This window comes from Talpa occidentalis, unplaced genomic scaffold (genome assembly GCF_014898055.3).
Source record: "Talpa occidentalis isolate TD23 unplaced genomic scaffold, MPIMG_talOcc4v2.1 talOcc4.6, whole genome shotgun sequence".
Classification (NCBI taxonomy): domain Eukaryota; kingdom Metazoa; phylum Chordata; class Mammalia; order Eulipotyphla; family Talpidae; genus Talpa; species Talpa occidentalis.
The window spans coordinates 94,967,347-94,986,403 of record NW_023604972.1 but is presented as its reverse complement, the minus strand read 5'-3'; the positions used below and the strand labels follow the sequence as shown (position 1 = coordinate 94,986,403).

The window sequence follows — 19,057 nt, the reverse complement described above, 5'->3', positions numbered from 1 at the left end:
GTTATTTCTTTGGTCAAAAATGGTAAAAGTAAAACTCTCTTTCATACCTACTGATTATGCAATTCTGAGGCATTTGGAATTATGCTTCCAGATCTTCTTGCATTGTTCAAAGTGGTAAAATGCATGTCCCTCCATTAACATAATTTTCCCAAATTGTATGATAATAGTAGTAATTAATAATAATTACTGTTTATGAGTGTGTAGGGTGTGCCATTTGTGTTCTCCTCTTACCCTCCCAGTAACTCCAGGAGAAAGACTTTAACATCCCAATTGTACAGAGAAAGAATTTGATCCTTAGAAAGATCACACAGCAAATTGGTGGCAGGACTGAGATTCAAATCATGGTCTGTCTGAACTAAGTCCATGTTCTTAACTACAAGCTAAGCTACGTCTCTAATAAGGACTTACACATTGGATATAAGCAAGAATATTGTAGCTGACATGTTTTGAGATATCTTCTACTCACTTGACTCTTTGTTGGTACTCATATTTATACCATAAAATATGACCACATTAAACCAATCTAAAAAGAAAGACTGGCCACATTAAATCAATTGATTCTTTCTCATTCAAATCCAGGGTTCTGCCTCTTACCTACTTGCTTGAGCTGAGAGGACATGGACTTAGAAAATCAGGTTGCTATTGTTGGGCAACCACTATTTGACCATGCCAAAACACACTGAGTCTGCTAAGAAAGAAAAGAATAAGCAGATGTCCAGAAAAATAGAGACATGAGAGACAGAAAGTCTGAGACAAAGGTATTAGCTAGCTGGGTTCCTATAAGCTTTCTAGTTTAAGGTCACAGACCCTAATGATATCCAAATACAATTCTTACCTTGGGGTTCAGAGGAGCGTTGCAGTTTCTGTCTAACAAACTCTCTTTTTAACCTAAACTAGTTTAAAACAGGTTTGTTTTACTTAGAAATAAAAGAATTTTAAACCTATCCTACTATCACAATTTTAGTTCAATTATCTCAACATCCTCAGCACTTATATCAGCAGCATGGATTCGATCCTAGCTGGCCAGGGAGATTCCCACATGGTGTGGCAGACCTCTCCTGTGGCGCCCTCTGCTCCCCTCAGCAGTGTTTTTGGTCTGTCTGCCTGTTCTGCTCCCCACTCTGTCTCTGGTGAATCCTCTCACCCTCCTGCACCCCTGGCCTCAGCTATTGTATAAATAAAAAAATCTTTAAAAAATTTTTAAAAAAGAAAAGAAAACACAGTATCAGCAATATTTTTAAGTGACTTGTTCTAAGAAACTACTCCCAAGAGAATAGAAAGAAAAGCTGACTAAGTTTAAGTTGTAGAAGAGGAAAAGAAAAAAAGATAAGTCTTCATAGAAATATGTTTTGGGGAACTGCAAAGAGAGGAAATAATAGAGCATGAAAAAATTCACTATTATAATAAATATTCTGCTCTTTCTCATCAATTTTATTAGAAATATGCCAAATATATCCCAAATATATTAGATCAATGTTAGGTAACAAAACAACATTTTACTTTCTCTAATAAAAAGCTCAGTCTAGGATGTGAGACTGAATTCATGGAAACTCCTCATCAACATCTGCCTCCATTCACTTTTAAGGTGTCACTGAAATGCTAGAAAAATTGTTTTAGGTTTAAAGAATTAAACTACAACAACAGCACTATAAAACAGAAAAGTATGGCATCAACAAACCATAAAAAGAAAATCAAGTAGAATCAGATGGGGAAATTTGAGAAGAGGAAACCTAATGTGCAGACATTTTACATAAGCATGGTTCCCACCAAGAGTAGCCAAAGAAGTTTCAAGCTTAGAACCAATAAATACAAATAGGAATAGGCAATGGGAGGACTGTTAGGCTATTTCATTAAAATACATGCCTTCAGAACATCTGAAAGATAGGCTTCTCCTCTTCCTATTCCCAAATAAAAGAAATAAGATGCACAACTGGCAGCAGTGACATACCCTCAGGCTTGGTAAGTTAATCCAGCCAACAACCCAGAAGTAAACTTGGAAGCAGACCCTTCTACTATTGAGCCTTCAGATGAGACTGCAGACCTGGCAAACAACTTGATTATTGCCTCATGAAAGATAGAGGCACCCAGCTAAATCATGCCCATGGAAACTGTCGAGGACAACAAGATGTTTATTATTTTAAGCATTGTGGGATAAATGATTAAACATCAATAGATAATAAACACATTCCCAAATGAAGAAACAGAAAATAAACCAGAGAAATAAGGTTAATTTAGCCTACAGAGATTTATTATCTTCAGAGAGCTATAGAAAGCTATTATAGCTACAAGGCAAAAAAGAGACTGCCATAGAAAAGAGGGAATCAGATAACAAAAAGAGTCCTTAGGAGCAAAAAAAATTATTAACCAGACAAGATTGAAAACAAAGCTGGGCGGGTAGAGAGATAAAGAACACTGAAAAAAATAAAAAAGAAATTGGAAACATGAAAGAAAAATTGAGCAACATGGAGAACAGATTCAAGAGGTTTAGTACCTATTTAGAGGAGTTCCAGAAGAGAGAAATAAACATAAGTTTATTTATTAACCTACCCCCAAACTATAACATAGCGCAGTTCAAAAAGAAAGTATAAATTAAATGCCAGAGAGGATAAATGAAAACACTTCATACCATACCACACCCTGGTAAAATATCAGCACTCTAAGGATAAAGTTATAAATGCTTCTAAAGAGAAATCATGGGTTGTATAAACAAAGTGAGAGAATCAAGCTGCCATACTCCTTATCAATAATCTGGGATGCTTGATTCCAGGAGAAATGAAGGAGAGATATTTTGAACCTAAATTCTGAGCAGCCATTCAACAAATTAAGCACAGAAACTATTCACTAACCACCACATTTACTGTAGAAGACAATTTATGAGGGCATTTTTCAAATAAACAAAACAGAAAACAAAGACATCAGATGGCAAAAAATGCAAGAATACAAGCCAGATGAAGTAAAGGAAACTAGAAATTAGAAGTTAACACATGCAAGATTTCTATCAAGAAGCATATGATGACCTTTCATTTCTCATGGAACCGAACACTTAAATTTGAAAGGAAACCTGCAGTCCTATGTTTAGGAACCTTGATACTTTGGTATACTATATTTACATAACCATGATGTTAACATCCCAAATTGTTTTTTAATTTTCAGGATCAACAGAGGCTTAATTAAATTTGGAGAGCAAAAGATAAATGTTTAAAAGCAAACAAGTAGAGATTAAATAATAGTGAAGTGATAAAAGCTCAGGATTGGAGGAATGGGGTTAGAGAATAGAGAAAGAACAATAAAAACACATTATATGTCTTAATTTACTTATCCTTCAGCAGAGATATGCTGTCTAAAGTCAATGAATTAATAGAGGCTTAATTACATTACTTTGAGGCATATAGCAATCAATTTAACAAGTAAGAATATGTAAGTAACATAAACAAAAGGGACAGAAAGGAATTGTATGGGTATTAAATTCTTTTTTTTTTTTTTTTTTTAAATTTTATTTATTTATTTATACAAGCACTGGTTACAGTCAGAAGCATGGGAAGGTGAGAGAATTCACCAGAGCCAGAGCGGGGAGCAGAACAGGCAGAAGGACCGAAGTACACTGCTGAGGGGAGCAGCGGGCGGCAGGAGAGGTCTGCGCGCCATGTGGGACCCTCGTCAGTGGCCAGGGATCGAACCGGCGCTGCAGAGGCTGTAGGCAGCTTCGCAGCCCAGCGCTCAACCGCTGCGCCACTGGGGAGGCCCTGGGTATTAAATTCTTCATACTATAGCAGGGGGCCAATAATACTGACTAAAATTAGCTAGTCACGAAAAATACAAAACAATTTTATAGAATATATGAATGACTAATAAACACAGGGAAAAGTTTCTACTTAATTGAAGAACTAAAAATTGTTTATCAAATTTGGTTAAGAGTTTTAGAAAACAATAATACTTAGCACCAGCAAAGATACAGTTATGTGAGTACCTTCACTGTCTCTACTGGAATGAATCATTCTAGAAGACAATATCATAAAATATATCAAGACCAGTTAAGGAGGTCATATATTTTGTTATAGTAATTTCACTTCTGAAAATCTAACTGAAGGAAGAGAATCAGAAACTTACAAAAATACGTTCAATGAAATAAGATACTCATTTGTTAAAACAAATACAAGAAAATTGAGCCAATCTATACATTGTATATATAATAAGGAAGTGGTTAAATGAGCAATAGTAATATATACCATAGAATTATCTGTGCTATTAAATATCATATTTTTTAGACTTTTTATTTTCTTACACTATTGTTCATTTTTGTGAAATATTTGATTTCTCCCCTCAGGTGTAGCCCCCATAAATCTCCCGCCACTGCATCACCCAAGGAGTGCAGGTTTCCTTTCAAATTACTGTTTTTGTGTCCTTTGGGTAGATTCCTAGGAATGGAGTTGCTGGGTCATATGGAAAATCCATTTTTACTAATTTGAAAACCCTCCAGAAAGCTTTCCATAGTGGTCGGACCAGTAAAAATCATATTTTCAAAAATAGGTAACATAAGGGAACACACCCAAGACCTATTAATAAATAAACAACCCCAAAGAGATAGAGTACCCAAGATCTATTAATAAATGAACAACCCCCAGGAGTTGAAGTACACAGACAGGAAAAAAAAACTATGTATATATATACATAAATGGAATAGGGAGAAGGGGAAAAGATAAGTACTCAGTGAAAGACACATATTAAAATACAGAAAAAAAAGTTATCTTGGCTAGAGCAAATTATGAGTGATGTTTATTTCCTTCTTTCTGTGTTCCTGTGACTCTAAATTCACTCTTTCATTTAATATTCATTGGATATCATTATGTAACCATGACTGTTCAAAGCAGTGGATGCAAGAGTAAACCAAATTAAAAAAATAAATAAATCTGTGCCTTCAAGTAGTTTACATAATAGTAAGGAGAAAAAAGATAATACAATAACTAAGAAAAATACATAGCATGTATCCTGATAATTAGTACCTTACAGGAAAAAGAAGGAAGTAGGGTAGGAACTAGGGGAGAAGGGTCACAATTTCACCAGAGTGTGAGAGAGGGTCTTACTGAGAAGTTGGTTCTGGAGTAATGACCTGAGAAATGAACCATGTGGCCAGTTGGTAGAGCAACTGGTACAAGGTACTGGTACTCTTCCAGGTACAAGGAAGAGCAGGTGTAAAAGGCCTGTGGTGGGAGCAAGCCTGGTCTGCCCAAGGGATGGCAAAGTGGCCAGTTTACTGGAGGGGAGTGAGAGGTCGAAGAGGGAACAGTATTCTAAAGCAGGGCTCCTATATAGAGTCTCATGCCTTCACCCAGTATGAGAAAGCAAGCTTTGATCAGGCAACACAAGGTCTGACCTTTTAATAGGATTACATTTGCTGCTGTGATGTCATCAAATATGACCTATTTTGTGTTCACTCTTCTTCACATAGTAACTTTCCTTCCTCATGATTTTTTGGTTATCATTTTATTTCATTGGGTCTCCTTAGTTTACTGCTCTTACTGCGATTATCTTTTCAACTTTATATCGCAAAGCTATCTTTATGTATCCCACTAGTAGTTCAATGTCTACTCCAGGATGGCATCAAATCAGCTGAAACTACATGTATGGCTTTTCTTTCAGTATAACAAACTTTCAGAACATTAGTATTTCTATTCTGCTATATTTCCAAAGTATGTTGTAGCTGATTAAATTTCAAGTTGCTAGAGAGTGATCAAATTTAAGAATTTTTGCCTAATCTATTCATTATTTGATTTGGGTTTTTGATGCTTTTGTTATTTAGTTTAACTTCTACTGGGGTGGGGTGGTGGTGAATAACTTCTCACTGCTAAGGGAAATAATAAAATTAAACCATATAAATCAACAGGATGAAAGCCAAAATCATCTGTCGAGTACCAACAGATGGCAAGTCTGAGGCATATAATTGGTAGTAAAATATTCATGTGTAATATTTATAATCAAAACTAAACAACCACCATTCCTACAGAAGAAAACATTCCAACAGAATCCTGAGGGGTCCAGAGAAGAGGCACAGTACAAAAACATAAGACTTAATTAGTTTCATAGAAGGGTAATTTTTTTATTAGCTTAGGAAGAAACTGCTAAGTGGGCTAGACCCTCATTCTAGTAAATTTGATTGAACATATTTTTGATGTTAATATAGATGTAGATCTAGAAAGCCAGTATATATATATATAATGAGAACTATAGTAAACCCAAATGAGAAGTTATGCAGGAAAAACTCCACCTAGCTCCAGGATTATGCTCAGTTTCATAGAGAAGACTTCAGAATCAGCATTCATAATACCAGGGACATCAGCTGTTTTTGGAAATTGGGATTATTCAACCCTGCATGACAGCAGGTAGGTAACATTTAAGCATTAGCAGCAAGGCCCTCTTCTAAACAACATGACCTCCCTAGCATTACTCAGGGCAATATTAGCACTAATACCTTCCACTTATTCTGACTGTCAAATTCTTTTACATCAATATCTCCACTCCACTGGCTAATCAATATTTTTTAGCTGTCACATTACTTCAGGTTCTATGGCTATGTCATCCTCACTAATCTCTCTCTACCAATGGGATGTTTTCTCCTAAAGTGTCACTTTTGAAGTGAATAGAAACTCAAACATCTGTTAGAGATTCAAAGGAAGATAAAATGTTAAGACTAAAACCCCTCTTCTGAACATTGGTCCTTCAGGATGTTAACAGATGAGATGGGAACCCTTGTAAGGAACCCTTGTATACTGTTGGTAGAAATGTAAATTGGTGCAACCATTATAGAAAGCAGTATGGAGATTCCTCAATAAATTCAAAATAGAAATCCCATATGATCCACTTATCCCACTTCTGGATATTTACCCAGAGAACATAAAAACACTAATTCTAAAAGAGATATGCACCCCATGTTCACTGTAGCATTATTTACCAAAACCAAGGGCTAGAAACAACCTAAGTGTCCACTGACAGAGGAATGATTGGACAAAGATTACATATATGTATATATATCTATACTTCTCCACTATGAAAAAAAGATGAAATTTTGCCATTTGAAATAGCATGGATGGTCTTGAAGGTATTATACTAAGTGAAATACTGACAAAGACAAATACCATATGGTTTTAGTCATACATGACACAGAGAAAAAAACCCAAATGAATAAATAAAACAAAAATAAAATTTAATAATGTATGACCAAATTAGTGGTTACCAGATGAAAACGAAAAGGAGATACAGATAAATCAAGAAAAAAAGATCAAATGTATGGTAAATGATAGCTGGACTTTCAGTGATGAACTCAATATAGTATATATAGATGTTGATTTACAGATGCTCACCTGAAACATGTAATACATAATACAGTCACTTCAAAAAATTATTTTTAAAAATTGCTTCTTCTTTCCAGACACAGTTATAGTTTATTACTTAAACATGTTTGACTTTAGGGCATATAGAAATTTGTCAATAATTATTTCTAAAACACAAATATAAAAATAAGCAAAATATTATAATAAGAAAATATAATAGCTAATAATGGTAAAGTTATTACTTTGAGACCAAAAATGTTAAGGAATGCTATAAAAGTAATTATATTTTATAATACTATAAAACAAAACTGAGAAAAATGTCATATCATAATTGATATTAATGAGCCTTTCCTCACACAAGCTTCCTCACAAGCTATTTATTTCTTTATAAGTGTACATTAATAGGTACTGGTAGAATTTCTTGCAAGACTGGTAGGAGGTCATGTTATTGTTCTAAGACCTCAGATTTTACGGTAATATGCTTCATGAGCTGACCTGACTATTAAACAGAGCACATCTTGACTTAGCATGGTACCCAGCATAGAAAAAGCATGTCTACATGGTGGAGGACTTGAAAGTGGATGCCAAAGGAAGGGAGAAAGGTACAAGGGTGGAACCCTTAAGAGCAGTGACATTAAAGAAACAAAGCATAAGAAGTAGAAGAAGATGAAAAGAAATTAGAAAGATGCTGAAGAAGCATCAGTAGTGAATGAAAGAAAAAGGAGAGGCAATTTCAAAAGATGTAGGTCTCAATACACCATTGTTTAAAAAAAGGCAACTTTCAAATTATTATATGAGGAAAATTGAGAATAATGTGAATGTAAATTAAAAAGAGTATGTAATTTTATAATCTATTTTTCTATACATATGCAAGTGTATTGAAAAACTGAACACCAGATTGGTACCAGTAAATGCCTTTCAGGAAATAAGCAGGTTTCAGGAATGACTGGAAGGGTGGACAGGGAGGAATATGAAAGGAAACTGTAACTTTTGACTCTATATACTTTTGTGTTCCTTGAATTTTTTCATTTTAGAGAGTTTGTTTATATGTTAGGCATATTATTCAAGAAGTAAATATTAAATATGAACAGAAAGTGTAGTTAGACAAGAAAAGAGAAGCTTTGGAAAGTCATTGTTGACCCAAGTTGCTAACAGTTTCAGTGGGGTAGGAGCTGAAACCCATCATGAAGGGCTAGAGCAGCTCACACAAAGAGTACAGGCAAACCGTCTCTCCCAGCAGCCTGGGATTGCATTTAAGAGGGAAGGCAGCCAGAGGAGGATGCAGCACCAAGGAAGGGTTTTTAATATTTTGCTCTAAGGTGGGAGACATTTAAGGAGAATTAACATATACAGGAAAAAGCCAAGGGAGGTGGGTGAGACAGACTGTTACTATAAACAAGAAATGGAACTAATGGAGCCAAAAAATCAGAGCAAAGAGGCTCACAACACAGATATTCCCTGAAACAGAAATGCGCCCCCTGGGGTGAGGGAAGGGAGTCCGTGAGTAGGAGCACATGAGGACAGAGTGTCTGCTCTGACACAGGTCCAACTACAGTGTAAGTGGGATGTGTAAGAAAGGAGACAAGCCTTTAAAGCGAAAACACTGCAAGGATTATGAAAAATAACTCACAAGGAAAAGTAGCAAAGGATTGAAAATTAAATTCAAGCACCACTTTCCCCTATAGAAAACAGGTTCTACCATCTGATCAGCTCTCACAGCTCACAAACATACTCCTCCCTTTCTTTCATATTACACTTTGCAGGCTCTAAGGAAAGAAAAATGTTGCTTTTTTTTTTTTCATTGTGCCAAATCTGGAAGTAAGGGTCTGTCAGAAATTCCTAGTAAAAAAATATAATATTTCAAATGAACAAAATCTACATTCTCAACTCTGTAGTTATGATAGTCTCAGGGTTACGAGAAGAATATGAGATATGGCTTCATGATTGCATTTGACATCACCACCCATTTCTGATTTGCTAGTCCTGTGGTTTTGCTGTGATGCATGAGCCACAAATAAATCAACCACAGTATAGATAAGCCAAGAAAACAAAACAGAAATAACAGGTTCCTGGGATGTCCAAAGTTCCACACCCATCTAACAAACCACTTATGTAATAAACGTAGACCTTGGTGCTATTAAGATGTTCTTGTTTCATTTTATCCAGACAAAAATAAGACTGTCTCGCTCGCTATTTCCCATGAACTGATGCCAATAAGGTGTAATGATTGATATTTTAAAGGTGCCAGTGTTTTAGAAATGTAATGTCACCCAGCTTCAAGAAAAATTGTCAAACAAGCTTCCCGGACTCGGTCAAAGTTTCAAAATGAGAATGCTAATTTCCAAAAAGATCTTTAACTGACTCAAGTCTTATGAAGAATACAGGTACCCTCAACATCCTATAAGATGGCCCAACGATACTCTGAGGGTAAATTGGGAAAATAAACTCAGTTCTGAAGAACAAAAAGCAGCACCAAGAATATGATTTTCATGGCACACAAAGGCAGCGCCCACACTGGTCCTCAGATGCCATCTCAGGAAAACAGCAGTGACCAAGACAGGATTCTGAGAAGTCCCCATTCCTGTGTGTATCTGCAGGAGAATTTGTAGCTCATAAAGAACCAGTCTTATACTAAAATAGTCATCAGTTAACCAAACACTAAATCTTTTAAAAAGAGGGATCAAGAAAGCAAAATTATTGAGCATTTAAAATTTTTCTCTTGAAAAGGCAGCAGTACCAAGTTAATAATCCCAGACTGTCTTCTGGTGAAATGTTTAGTCAACCAATCAGTCGTTTAATTAGCACAATGCAAAGCAAAAATGGCAGACAATTTCTTTCTCTGAATATGCTTCATTAACTTTCTGGCTTTGCCCAAGTATGAACAAAGTCAGGGTGAATTTCACAGATCCAAGATTACACCAAAAATTCAACTTAATAAAACTTAAATTAAAAAGTTGGGGCCTCCCTAGTGGTGCAGCAGGTTGAGCGCAGCGCTGTTAAGTTGTCCACAGCCTCTGCAGTGCAGGGTCAACTCCCGGCCAGCCAGGGAGAATCCCACATGGTGCAGCAGACCTCTCCTGTCTCGCCTGCTGCTCCCTTCAGCAGTGCTTTCGGTCTGTCTGCCTGTTCTGCTCCCACTCTGTCTCTGGTGAATCCTCTCACCCTCCTGTGCCTCTGGCCTGTACACCAGCTCTTGTATAAATTTTTTTAAAAAATCAAAAAAAAAAGAAAAAAAGAAAAAGTTATTATTTTCCCTGATAATTTAGAAAACAAAATTTAGGAAACATCTCAAAGCAAAAATTCAAATAACACAGGCAGGTTAAAAGAAAGTGATCAAGTACCCAGTTCTGGATCTCGAGTTAAAGGAAAATCAAATATGTTGGAACAAAAAGACAGGACATCAAAAAAAAAGTTTAATCATTAAGCAAATCTTTAAATGTAAAGAGTACAGAACTTTTACCATTAGATCACCTAAACCACTAAAGTGGTTTCTAAAGTGTATTTTTTCTGACAATATCACACATGCCCTGATATTGATCACACATAAATCAATACCAATTACTGACTCAGCCACTTCAACATACATAACAAAGTTTTCCAAAATATCTATTTTATTTTTTTATTTTTAATTTAATTAACTTCTGTTTGAAGTAACACTGCTAACATTGGGTTTCATGTGTACATCAATGAAAATCAGCACATGTATATACTACATTAAGTTTACCACTGGAAGTCCAATTCTATCCTTTACCATACCATTTGCCCCTTTTCTCCCATTTTACCTATCCTACCCTTCTGGTAATCACGAATTGTTGTTATAATTCAAGAGTTTGTTTTATAATATTTAATTGCTAGTTTGTTTTGTTTTTTTCTATGTACCATATATGAGTGAAATGAAACTGTTTGTCTTTTCCTGTTTGGCTTTTATAACACTCCCTGTTTGGCTAAGTGTAATATCCTCTAGGTCCATTCATGTTGTTGCAAATGTCAGTATTTTATCATTTTTCATTGCTGAGTAATATTTCATTGTGTATACTACATCTTCTAAATTCAATAATGTGTCCAATGAACACTTAGGGTGTTTCCAGCTCTAGGATACTGTAGGTAATGCTGCAATGACTTGGGGTTATATCTTTTCAAATTAGTGTTTTTATATTCTTTGGGTAAATACCCACAAGTGGGATAACTAGAATGTATACAATTTCTATTTTTAATTTTTTGTAGAATTTCTATACTGCTTTCCATAAAGACTGCACCAATTTACATTCCCACCAAAGTGTGTAAGGGTACCTTCTCTCCACATCCTTTCTAACACTTACTACCATTCTGACAGGTGTGAGGAGACATCTCTTTGCTTTCCTCTGCATTTCTTTAACAATAAGAGATGATGAAGATCTTTCCATCTACCTGTCAGCTATCTGTATGTCTTCTTTGGAGAAGTGTCCATTCAGATCCTCTGTCCATTTTTAAACTAAGTTTTTCATTTTTTAATTTATTGAGTTTATAAGTTCTTTGCACATTTTGGATATTAACCTTGAAGTGAAACTATTTTCACCCACTCAGTGGGAAGTCTTTTCAATTTATGCAAGTTTCTTTCATTGCACAGAGCTTTTTAGTCCCATTTGTTTATTTTTGCTTATGTTTCCCGTTAGAGTAGGAGTGGCAAAAAGGATCTCTAAGGCTGATGTCAAGGAGTGCATTGCCTGTTTTCTTCTATGTACTTTATGGTTTCGGGTCTTACAATCAATTTTTAATAATTGTTTATGTATGATGTTAGATAGTGTTCACTCTTTTGTATATGGCTGTCCAGTTTTCCCCTATCATTTATTGAAGAGACTGTCCTTCTTCCATTGTAAGCTCTTTGTCCCTTTGCAATAAATTAGTTGTCCATGTATATATTGTTTTATTTTGGGCTCTCATTTCTGTTTCACTGATGTGTGTCTGTTTTTATTTCAGTTGTGAAGCTGTTTTAATTTCTATTGTTTTGTATATACAGTTTGAAATTGGGAATGTTATATATATTTTTGTTCTTTTTTTCTCAGAAATGTTTTTGCTTTTGGGGATTGTTTGTTGTTCCAAATAGACAATGATATTTTGTTCTATGATACTGAGATGTTGACCCTGGGATCACATTGAATCTGTTACTTTAAATAACATAGTAATTTAAACAATGTTAATTCTTTCAATTCATGAACACAGAATACTTCTCCATCTCTTTGTGCCTTTTCCAGTAATGTCTTAAAAGTTTTCAGTATACATGCCTTTCACGACTTCTTTGGTTAAATTTATTTCAAGGTATCTAAGTTTTTACAAAGCAAAAACAGACAATTATAAATCAGAGACATACTGCTGGGGAGGAGGTGGAAGAAGGATAAGAGGGAGGGAGGGAGGAACACAGGGGACTGAGGTGATGGTGCACAGGTGCACTGGTGAAGGAACTATGGGGACTACACGTGGGGAGGTGGGGGAAGCAAATATTGTTTAAAAATGAACAATGATGTAAAAAGTAAAAAAAGAAAAAGAAAAGAAAAGAAATAAAATGCTCTCAGAAAAAATCTAAGTTTTTTTTAAAGATTTATTTATTTATGCATACAAGAACTGGGGTACAGGCCAGAGGTGTGGGAATGTGAGAGGTTTCACCAGAGACAGAGTGGGGAGCAGAACAGGCAGACTGACTAAAAATCACTGCTGAAGGGAGCAGCAGGCGAGTCAGGAGAGGTCTGCTGCGCTATGTGGGTTGCTCCCTGGCTGGCTGGGGATCAAACTCGTGCTGCAGAGGCTTCCAGATTACCTCATAGTGCTGTGCTTAACCCCTTGTGCAAACAGAGAGGTCCCAAAAGATCTAAGTTTTTAATACAATTATAAATGGGGTTGTTTACCTAACTTCTGTTTCTGCTATCTCACAATTTGCATATAGAAACAATGTATTTTTGTATATTAGTTTTGTAGCCTAATATTTTACTGTACTCATTTATTATTTTAAATAACTTTTTACTGAAGTATTTGAGATTTTCTATGTATATTGCCAAGACATCTACAAATAGTGATAGTTTTACCTCTTCCTTTCTAGTTTCTATATTTTTATATTCTTTCCTAGTAGAATTGCTCTTTGCTAGGACTTCCCCCACTATATTGATCAGTTGTGGTGAGAGTGGACATCCTTGACATGTTCCTGATCTTAGAGGAAAAACTTTCAGTTTTTAGTCACTCAGTATGATGTTGACCATAGATTTGCCACATAAACCTTTGTAATGTTGAAATACTTTCCCTCTATTTCCACTTTTTTGTGGGTGTCTATCATAAAAGGATATTGAATCATCTCAAAAGCTTTTTCTTAGTCTATTGAGATGATCATATTATTTTTGTCCTTTTTTTTTGTTGATAGGGTATATCATGTTTATTGATTTGCATATATTGAAGAAATAAATTCTACTTGATCATGGTGTATGATCCCTTTAATATACTGTTGAATTTAGTGTGTTAGTATTATTGAGGATTTTTGCATTTGTGTTCATCAGAGATACAGATTTGAAGTTTTCTTTCTTATGATGTCCTTGTCCAGGACAGGATCAGGGTAATAATGTTAGCTTCATAGAATGAAGTTAGAAGTTCTCCCACCTTTTCTTTCTTTTTTTTTTTATTTATATCTTTTACATCATTGTGTATTCCCCATAATGGAATACTATTCGGCAATCAAAAAAGATAAACTCATGCCATTCGTAGCAACATGGATAGCGCTAGAAGGGATCTCCCACCTTTTTATTACAGAAGAGTTTGAGAAAAGTAGGCATTATTTTTTTATTCTTACTTTTTTTATTTTAATTTTTTGTTTTTTACATCATTGTTCATTTTTAAACAATATTTGATTGCCCCCACCCCCTCAGGTATAGTCCCCATAGAATTTCCTTCACCAATGCACCTGAGCATCATCACCACAGTCTCCTTTACTCCTCTCTCCCTCCCTCTGAACCCTCTCCTTCCTCCTTTCCTGCAGTATGTCTCTGATTTATTATTGTCTGTTTTTGCTTTGTTGTGTTTTGTACTGTTATTATTTTTTTACACTGATGTCTTATTTGGTTCCCCTATATTACTGCTGTAAGTGAAACCATCCAATACTTTTCCCCTGTTCATGGATTGGAAGAATTAACATTATTAAAATGGCCATCCTACCAAAAGCAATATACAGATTGAACACTATTTCAATAAAAATCTCAATGACATTCTTCAAAGAAATAGAACAAATACTGATGAAATTCATATGGAACCACAAGAAGCTGTGAAGAGCCAAAGCCCTACTGATGAAAACAAAGGAGAAAGGAGGTATCACACTTCCAAACTTCAAGCTATACTGCAAAGCCATAATAATTAAAACAGCTTGGTATTGGAAGAGAAACAGACACATAGACCAATGGAACTGAATAGAGAGCCCAGAAGTAAAGCCACACTTATATGGACAACTAATCTTTGACAAAGGAACAAAGAATATGCAATTGAACATGGACAGTTCGTTCAATAAATGGTGCTGGGAAAACTAGACCACCACATGCAAAGGAATGAAATGAGAACAGTCGGCATTAAATCCTTCAGGAGGTTTTTGATTACAGCTTCCATTTTCTTAATCATGTGGGTGTCATCAGGTATTCTATTTCTTTCTCATTCAGTCTTGGAATGTGAGATATTTCTAAGAATTTATCTATTTCTTTTATGTTACCTAATTTATTGTTATATAATTGTTCATAGTACTCTCTTACAATGTTTTGTATTTCTGTAGTATCTGTTATAACATCTCTTTCATTTCTGATTTTATTTATTTGTGGTTAATCTCTTTTTGTGAGCCTGGCTAAAATGATGTTTGTTACTCATTTCAAAGAATCATATCTTGGTTTTACTGATCTTTTGGATTTTTTTTGATCTCTAGTTCACCAATTTCTTCTCTCATTTTTATTATTTCCTTCCATCTCCTTACTTTTGGTTTTGCTTCTACTTCCTACTCTAGTTCATGTAGGTGTGAGCTTAGATATTTTATTTGTGATTCTCCTGGTTTCCTGAGGAAGGTCTCAGGAAGTTTACCAGAAATTTACTTATATTTATGGAAATTTACTATAAGCATCCTCTTCTTGCATTCCATAGGTCCTGATGTTATGTCTTCATTTTCATTCATCTCGAGGTATCATTGTTTCACCTTTTATTTCCTCATTGATACAATAATTGTTCATTAGCAGGTTATTTCTTCTCTACAAATATACGTTTTTTTTCTCATTCTTTTGTGGTTGATTTCTAGTTTCATACCATTATTATCCAAAAGACACAATATTATTTCAGTCTTCATAATATATTATTTTATTTTGTGTTCCCACATATAGTTTATCTGTGAAAATATTCCATGAGCACTTGAGAAGAATGTGTACTGGTGTTGGGGATGGAGTGCTCTGTAAATGACTATTATGTCCATCTTGTTCAAATTTTATTTAAGACCACTATTTCCTTAGTGATTTTTCCATCTGAATGATCTGTCCATTGATGTAAAAGTTCCCCCCATTACTGTGTTGTTGTCAATGTCTCCCTTTAGGCCTGTTAATGTTTGCTATATTATATATTAGTGCTGCTATGATGGGCACATACATATTGATAATTGCTATGTCTTCCTGTTGTATTGATCCTTTTATCATTTTATAATATCCATCCTTGTCTCTTGCTATCTTTTTTCTGTGGAAGTCTATTTATCTAATATAAGTATAGAGGTCCCTGCTTTTAAATTTTTGATTGGCTTGGAGTACCAATTTCCATCCTTTCATTTTAAGTCTGTTTGTCTTTATAGTTTAAGTGATTCTCTTATAAGGAGCACATAGCTGGGTGTTGTATTTTAACCCATCAGACTATAATATGCCTTTTGATTGGGGAGTTCAGTCCACTTATATTAAGGGTGATTACTGATATATGAGGGCTTTTATGGCCAAAAAAAACTCTTATTGGAAATATAACTATTTTTAAAGTAATTAATACTCTGTATATGTTTCAGCAAGATATTTGCTTTGCTACTAATTGTACCTGGCTTTTACAGAATGCAAAAGGCAGGAAAATTTATATGTTTTAATTACTTCATTTTAACTCCCAGGTAGAAAGAAATAGAAGTGGTCATACAGATTGTGTCTGGAAATGACCCAAGGGGTCTACCTTGCCAACTTGATACTTCTTTCACCTTTGAAGACCTGACCTTTCTACAGTAAATCATTCTACATAAGCCCTAAGTCTAGAACAAAATCCTCAAACAGACAGCTCCAAGAACAAAAACAGCTGAGCAGTGTGCTTGAATCATGATGTCTGCAAGCTGTCCCCAGGGCCCACTTAGAGAGTATACATCTCAGAGAATGTTTTGGAGGGGTGAAAAGAAAAGGAACTAAATATTTTGCAAATAACATCTTTTAATTTTGATCCTGGGCTCACTTTTAATAAAATAAGACAAAAGGAAATATAAGAGAGAAATTTTGAAGAGAAAAAGAGAAGATAACAAAGAGATGTATAATGTAGAAAAGTAGTTAAAATATGGATTAAGATTAACCTAAACTACAACCCCAGATCTTCAGCTTAACAATTCTGTGTTATATCTTGGCCAATCTGATTAATCATTTTGGACCTTTGTTTTTCCATCTGTAAAATAGGTTGGGATAAGTATGTAAAGCATTTAGCATGCACCTGCCACAAGAGTGGACATATTGGAGTGACATATCAGGTGAAGAAAAAGAAAATGTGCCCAAGCTGGAGCATTTTTACTGAAACACCAAAAGCTGAGAGATATGATAGGGAGATGTGGAATGACAAGAGCCTGATTAGAGTGGGGCAGGTGAAAAGCAGTGAGCATAAGAGCTTTTTTAAAGCAAAAAATAAACTGGACTTCAGATCTAGGTATGGAAAATAAAAAGAAAGATCTCTTTTTCTGTATCTTTTTCAGTTTTCTCATTCCCATTTAAGGATAAGCATGTTTCTTTCTTTCACACACCTCTATTTCCTAAATAGAGTTTGGTGTCATCTTCCTCATAACCAGGTTACACAAGATAAAGTTTGCAAATGTGGGGTTGGGCTTGGTCCATACCCCAGCTCTGCCTCACTAGCTATATGACCTCAGGCAGGCAAACTCCCCTTCCAGATTTCCATCTCCTTATTTTTAAAAGAAGGGCATTATTATCCCTCTTTCAGATTATTGAGAGGATAAGTAAATCAATGCATCTAATAAATATCTTCTTAATTGAGAAGCACTTAAAACAGAGTTTGGGGATATAGAGGAATAAATCCACAAAGTCACCTATTATCACTGTTATTATGCTACTACCTTTAATCTTAAGCTAGAATATAGTCAGAGAAAACTCAAAGAATCATCTAACACGAGACTAAGAGGGACATGACAAGGAGAAATCCTCCTGAAATTATAAGTTATTCTAAAACTACCCCAAATGCAAGAACTACTCAGTATCCTAAGTATCACACAGAGGATTTAAACCCATACCTGGCTTGGTGAATGGCCTCCATCCACTCTTTACCATCCTGCTCCTCCTCACAACGTAGCTCCAGTGGCTTCTGACCTTCGTGGCCAAACAGAACAGTAAAGTAGTACTAGAAAGAGAAGTAAACAAAATTCAGTTTTGTTTTCAAGCATGAGATTATAACATGGTATTTTCCTACAAAGGGTTTATGTCTACAAAATACACTGGCATTATGTAAATCCTATTTCAAGACAAAACTCCCATCAAAGAGGCATTAACTTTGCGTCTAGAAGATACCATAGGTTGCATCTTAACACCCCTCAATAAAACTCAACCCATAACATCTCATTAGCTATGGAAAAGGTATTTGATAAAATTCTATACAAACACATGATTTAAATTCCTTGCAAACTAGAAAGTGAAATTTCTGAACCAAAAAAAGGCTATTTACCAAAAGTTTACTGTTAACATTTTACTAAATGATGAATTATTAGAAGCAACCATTCTAAAAACAGAAATTTTAAAATGTGGCAATTATCACTACCTCTATTTACTAATTCTATCTTCAGGGAAATATAAAAAAATTAAGAAAAAAGGCACCAGTAATGAAAAGCAAGGGAAAGATAATTTTTCACAGGTGATATAATTGTCTACATTAAAAATTCATTGAAAATGATTAGATTAAGAACAAATGATAAGCCTTTGGATATAAAGTCAATAAACAAACATTTATTGCACTTTGATAAATCAACAAGCACAAAATTTAATTTGAAAACATTTGTAATAGCAAAGAAAAATGAACAACTTAAGATTAAATATGTTTATTACCTCTAAAAAGTAGAACTAAGGCTACCAGAGGGAGGGGAGAGAACAGAGCTGGGAAGAAACCCAATGGACTGTGGTGGAGGATTATGGGTATTTTGGTGGTGGGTGTGGTGTGATAACATACACCTGAAGGGAGAGAGTCTATACCTCTAAATCACAAACAACATTGTAAACCAATGTCACTTCAATATAAAAACAAATTTTTTAAGTAAATTTAGCTATAATTTCAGTGTATGCAATAAAAATATTATTAGATGTTTTTGGTAGAATTTTCCAAACTGAATCTAAAATCTACATAGAATAACAAAAAGTCAAAATAGTAAAATCACTTTGAAAAATAATAAGGGAGAGACACCTCACCTCACCCCCCAAAGTTTTGCTTACTCACTGTGACAGTTACAAATTCATTTTCTTCGAGCAAATATAAAA

The 19,057-nt window shown here is 34.9% G+C and overlaps 1 protein-coding gene across 3 annotated transcripts in view; it reads right to left on the bottom strand.

The window, feature by feature from the left end:
• RASGRF2 (Ras protein specific guanine nucleotide releasing factor 2) overlaps nucleotides 1–19,057 on the bottom strand; it is a 214,533-nt gene that overhangs the window by 130,343 nt on the left and 65,133 nt on the right. For all 3 annotated transcript variants that reach the window (XR_008549249.1, XR_008549250.1, XM_037529979.2), the window contains exon 2: nucleotides 17,827–17,933. Coding sequence is in view for 1 of the 3 variants with exons in the window: in XM_037529979.2 (XP_037385876.1) it covers nucleotides 17,827–17,933 (107 nt within the window). In the remaining 2 variants the exon portion in view is untranslated. The remainder of the gene's footprint in view (nucleotides 1–17,826; nucleotides 17,934–19,057) is intronic.